The sequence below is a fragment of the Canis lupus genome, chromosome 16 (assembly GCF_011100685.1).
Source record: "Canis lupus familiaris isolate Mischka breed German Shepherd chromosome 16, alternate assembly UU_Cfam_GSD_1.0, whole genome shotgun sequence".
In the NCBI taxonomy this organism is placed as follows: domain Eukaryota; kingdom Metazoa; phylum Chordata; class Mammalia; order Carnivora; family Canidae; genus Canis; species Canis lupus.
The window spans coordinates 1087156-1092171 of NC_049237.1; the positions used below are offsets into that span (position 1 = coordinate 1087156).

Here is a 5016-nt window from a genome sequence, read left to right on the forward strand (position 1 = left end):
TTTGGTTCAGGAGGTAGCTCAGTGGCCAGAGTCGTTCGCTCCACTGAGGCAGGTGGCTGCTCCGGCATGTGCGGGAACCCGATAGCATGCACCTGGGCGTGCTCTTCCTCCAGGGTGGCCACGGGTACAGGTAGCTCTTGCATGTCGGAACAGTGAGTCAGAGGTGTTACCACCACGTGCATTGGTTTGGTCTCAGCAGCTGGCTTCTCGGCTCGAGCCGTGACCAGCTCGATCACCTCTGGCTCTGAAGCTTTAGCAGGCCCCGAGGTAGGAGCTGGGGCCGGTTGTTGAGGTGGTTCAGGATATTGCACAGGGGCAGACACTAGTTGCTCCACTGAGCTGGGTGGCCGCTCCGGCATGTGGCAGACCCTGATAGCATGCGCCGGGACATGATGTCCACAAGGGTGGCCAAGATTGCAGGTGGGTCCTCTTTGTCGGGAGAGTGAATCAGAGGCGTGACCACCTCGTGCATTGGCTTGGCCTCCGCAGCTGGCATCTCGGCTCGGGCCAAGCACTCAGCACCAACTGCCATGCCCGGCTCGAACTGCTCAGGCCCATAAGCTTCAGCTCGCCCCAGTGTAGTAGCTCTGGCGGGCTCTTGATTTCATTTAGGATGTTGCTCAGTGCCCAAAGTCGGTTGCTCCCCTGAGGCAGGTGGCTGCTCCGTCATGTGGGGGATCCCGATAGCATGCCCCTTGGTGTGCTCTTCCTCCAGGGTGGCCGTGGGTACAGGTACTTTTTCACATTTGAAATACCTTATTGCCTATTTGCTTATGTTAAAAAAATAACTGTGTCCAAGACTTAAAGATTCTTATTTACTGATGCATTTAAATCTTTCTCATAATGATCTACGGCATTTAATGTAGTAGGGAAATTGTTCATATCGGTGCCTCCGGCAGCTTTTCCTTCTGTACTTGCGGTGTTCCTGTTTCTATCATTCAGATATCTTTTGAAAAACAATGACATTCTTTAGAACCCTGAAGATTTACCTGGTTTTGTTTTTTTTTTTTTTCAGTGTCATACATTTCCATTTATTGGACCTACTGAATACATCAGTTAAATGTTTGCTTATTTTACATAAAGGGCCTGTTTTCTTTTTTTGATTTTTTAATTTTTTATTGGAGTTCAGTTTGTCCACATATAGCGCAACACCCAGTGCTCATCCCGCCAAGAGCCCCCCTCATTGCCCATCACCCAGTCCCCCACCCCCTCCACCCACTTCCCCTTCCACTACCCCTTGTTTGTTTCCCAGAGTTAGGTGTCTCCTGTTTTGTCACCGTCACTGATACTTTCACTCATTTTCTCTGCTTTGCCTTTATTCCCTTTCGCTAATTTTTATATTTCCCAAATGAATGAGACCATATAATGTCTGTCCTTTTCCAATTGACTGTTTTCACTCAGCATAATAGCCGGGACAGCTGCACCCCAATGTTTCTAGCAGCAATGTCCACAATAGGCAAACTGTGGAAGGAGCCTCGGTGTCCATCGAAAGATGATGGATCAAGAAGCTGGTGTGGCGGGCAGTCATGGCAGCTCACCTAAAGAAACGAGTGTGCGAGGAATTCACTAAGGTGGTCCAGCAACAACAGGAGGAAATTGCAACCAAGAAACTGCGATTGACAAAACCAAGTAAATCTCAGCACTCCACGTAGATCGGTGTAAAGCTCCCTCCCCAGCGGATGCTTTGCAGTATCTACTGCAGTTTGCCAGAAAGCCTGTTGAAGCAGAAAGTGTGGAAGGAGTAGTCAGGATTCTCCTGGAACATTGTTACAAGGACAATGATCCATCTGTGAGACTGAAAATTGCATCATTGTTTGGTTTATTATCAAAGAAATGTAAAGGGTTTTCACCAGAGTGCATTATGGATGATGCCATTAACATCCTGCAGAATGAAAAGTCTCATCGAGTCCTTGCTCAACTGTTGGACACCTTGCTTGCAATTGGCACCAAACTTCCAGAGAATCAAGCTATCCAGATGGGATAAGTTGATGTAGCCTGCAAGCACCTCACAGATACGTCTCCTGGTGTAAGAAATAAGTGCCTGCAATTACTTGGCAATCTTGGCTCTTTGGAGACAAGTGTCACAAAAGATGGAGAAGGGCTAGCTGTCAGAGATGTCCAGAAGATTATAGGGGATTACTTCAGTGACCAAGACCCACGTGTCAGAAGAGCGGCTATAAAAGCCATGTTGCAGCTTCATGAAAGAGGACTGAAATTACACCAAGCAATTTATAATCAGGCCTGTAAATTGTTGTCTGATGAGTGTGAACAAGTGCGCAGTGCTGCAGTCCAACTTATCTGGGCTATCAGTCAGCTCTATCCTGAAAGCGCTGTCCCCATTCCTTTTTCTAATGAAGAAATTCGCTTAGTTGATGATGCATTTGGAGCAATTTGTCCCGTGGTCAGTGATGGCTCCTGGGTGGTTCGAGTTCAGGCTGCAAAGCTATTGGGCTCGATGGAACAAGTCAGTTTTCACTTCTTGGAGCGGACGCTCGACAAGAAGCTCATGTCAGATCTCAGGAGAAAACGCACTACACGTGAACGTGCCGAGGAACTTTACAGGTCAGGAGAGTTTTCCAGTGGCAGAAAGTGGGGAGGTGATGCTCCCAAAGAAGAAATAGATACAGGAGCTGTGAACTTGATGGAGTCAGGAGCTTGTGGAGCCTTTGTTCCTGGATTGGAAGATGAGATGTATGAGGTCCACATCGCTGCTGTGGAGGCTCTCTGCATGCTGGCCCAATCTTCACCTTCTTTTGTGGAGAAGTGCCGCCCTGATTTCCCGGTGGACATGTTTAATGATGAAATTGAGGAAGTACGTCTGCAGTCCATACACAGCATGAGAAAAATTTCTAATAATATCCCTCTCCAAGAGGATCAGCTTGGCAGTGTCCTGGCTGTGTTAGAGGATCGTCCAGAGATATTCGAGAGGCTGGCTCTTCACGAACTTTTATGTTGTACTAATGTTTTGACTAAACAAGAGATTCATCTTGCACTGGTGGAGCTGCTGAAAAATTTAACCAAGTACCCTACTGTTAGGGACTCTAATGGAAGTGCTTGAAGTTTCTGGGAAGTCGGCATCCAACCCTGGTGCTTCCTTTGGTGCCAGAGCTCCTGAGCACCCATGCATTTTTTGGCCCAGCTGAACCAGACATGGATGACCCAGCTTACATTGCAGTTTTGGTTCTTATTTTTAATGCTGCGACAACCTGTCCAACAATGCCAGCACTGTTCTCAGATCATACCTTCAGACATTATGCCTACCTCCGAGACAGTCTTTCTTTCTCATCTTGTACCTGACTTAAGGTTACCAGGTAGAAAACTAGTGTCATCGGTCGTTTCTCCAGGTGTTGCACCCCATGAGGACCCGTCCCATCAGTTCCTGCAGCAGAGCCCTGAAAGGGTGTACAGTCTTCAGAGCACCGGGCCCCTCAGGGAACCCAGAAGCTGCTGGAGTTCACCATCCGGGATCTGCAAAGACTTGCAGAACTTCAGTCTGAACTAGCAGGAGTTGCTGACTTCTCGGCTACCTATCTTCGGTGTCAGCTTCTTCTCATCAAGGCCTTGCAAGGAAAGCTGTGGAATGTGGCTGCCCCTTTATATTTGAAGCAGAGTGACTTGGCCTCCGCAGCAGCAAAACAGATCATGGAAGAGACCTACAAAATGGAGTTCATATACAGTGGTGTGGAGAAGAAACAGGTGGTGATTATACATCCCATGAGGCTGCAGGCCAAAGCCTTGCAACTTACAGTAACAGCACGGACTACTCGAGGAGTTGACCCCTTATTTGGGATGTGTGAAAACTTTTTACAGGAAGTGGACTTTTTTCAGAGTTGTTTTATTGCTGATTTGCCCCCACCTACAGGACAGCTTTGTGGACAAACTTCTTGAACTTCTGCCCCGACTCATGACATCCAAGCCTGTGGAAGTGGTCAAAATTCGACAGACCATGCTGAGGCAGAGTACCTCCTTGCACCTCCCCCTTCCAGAGCAGATCCACACACTTCAGCCACCATCATTGAGCCAGCAGGCGAGTCAGACAACCCTTTGCGGTTTACGTCTGGATTGGTTGTGGCCCTGGATGTCGATGCGAATCTGGAACATGTGCAGGACCCTGAGAGTGCTGTGAAGGTCCAGGTCTTCTATCCAGATGGCCAGGCTCAGATGATTCATCCTAAGCCAGCAGACTTGCGGAATCCTGGCCCACCCAGGGCGCCACCGGCTTATCACTCAGGTGTACCTCTCCCATACTGCCTGGACAGAACCATGCCCGGTGGAAGTGAGGCTGCTACTGGCCTACAACTCCAATTCCCGCATTCCAAAATCCCCCTGGATTGAAGGTGGCAAAGTGTCCCCCCAGGTGGAAACCAGCATGGAGGGCACCATCCCCTCCAGCAAGTCTGTGTACGTTTACATAATGCCCAAACCCGCAAGGCGCTGAGTCACAGCATTGTGTAGAGCTGAAGCTGAGAAAGACCTTCTTAGGTAGCAGAGTGAGCCCGAAGCCTAGAGCACTTCACCTGGAGCCGGCGTATGGGCATGAGCACCATCACCCTTATCGTCTCATCTGGTATCAAACACAAAATAAATTATTTTGCATTAAAAAATCAAAAACCTTCAAGTCCACACCTCTTCCTTCCCTGACTCCCCCCACCACCTCTATAAAGTTGAGAAAAGAACAACAACAACAGAAGAAGGTGTGGTCTTACAGCTTACAATGGAATATTACTCAGCCATTAGAAACGACAAACGCCGTGAAAGGAGAGTGACGTTTGGTTGTACTTGTTGGGTTCATGTTGTTGTACGTGTGCGTGCAGCCAACCAGCAGTGCTCGTTATGTACCAGATCATCTACTAAGAAGGGTCTTTTACTCAAAACCAGGAAGGAGGAGAGAGAAAGAACTAGTTTCAAGAGCTTTTTGATTGGGAAAAAGCATTGCAAAAATCACGATTTTCATTATACAGTAAGGGAGTAGCTTCCTTTCTGTGTTCGTTCTCGTGAGGATTAACGATAGAGGGA

General features: G+C 48.2%; 1 protein-coding gene and 1 non-coding gene across 2 annotated transcripts; both read left to right on the forward strand.

Moving 5' to 3' along the window:
* The first annotated feature begins 223 nt into the window (after positions 1 to 223).
* MIR8793-2 (microRNA mir-8793-2) lies at positions 224 to 328 on the forward strand. The gene has a single exon (NR_128798.1). It is a non-coding gene; the product is annotated as a microRNA mir-8793-2 (primary transcript).
* Positions 329 to 1415: 1087 nt separating this feature from the next.
* On the forward strand, positions 1416 to 4673 carry LOC100685895 (integrator complex subunit 4-like). The gene is given in 8 exon segments (XM_038559245.1): positions 1416 to 1635; positions 1638 to 3041; positions 3044 to 3273; positions 3275 to 3415; positions 3418 to 3849; positions 3851 to 3995; positions 3998 to 4200; positions 4202 to 4673. Coding segments are annotated over 8 exon segments (2901 nt in total). The 5' UTR covers positions 1416 to 1526; the 3' UTR covers positions 4439 to 4673.
* Positions 4674 to 5016: the final 343 nt, after the last annotated feature.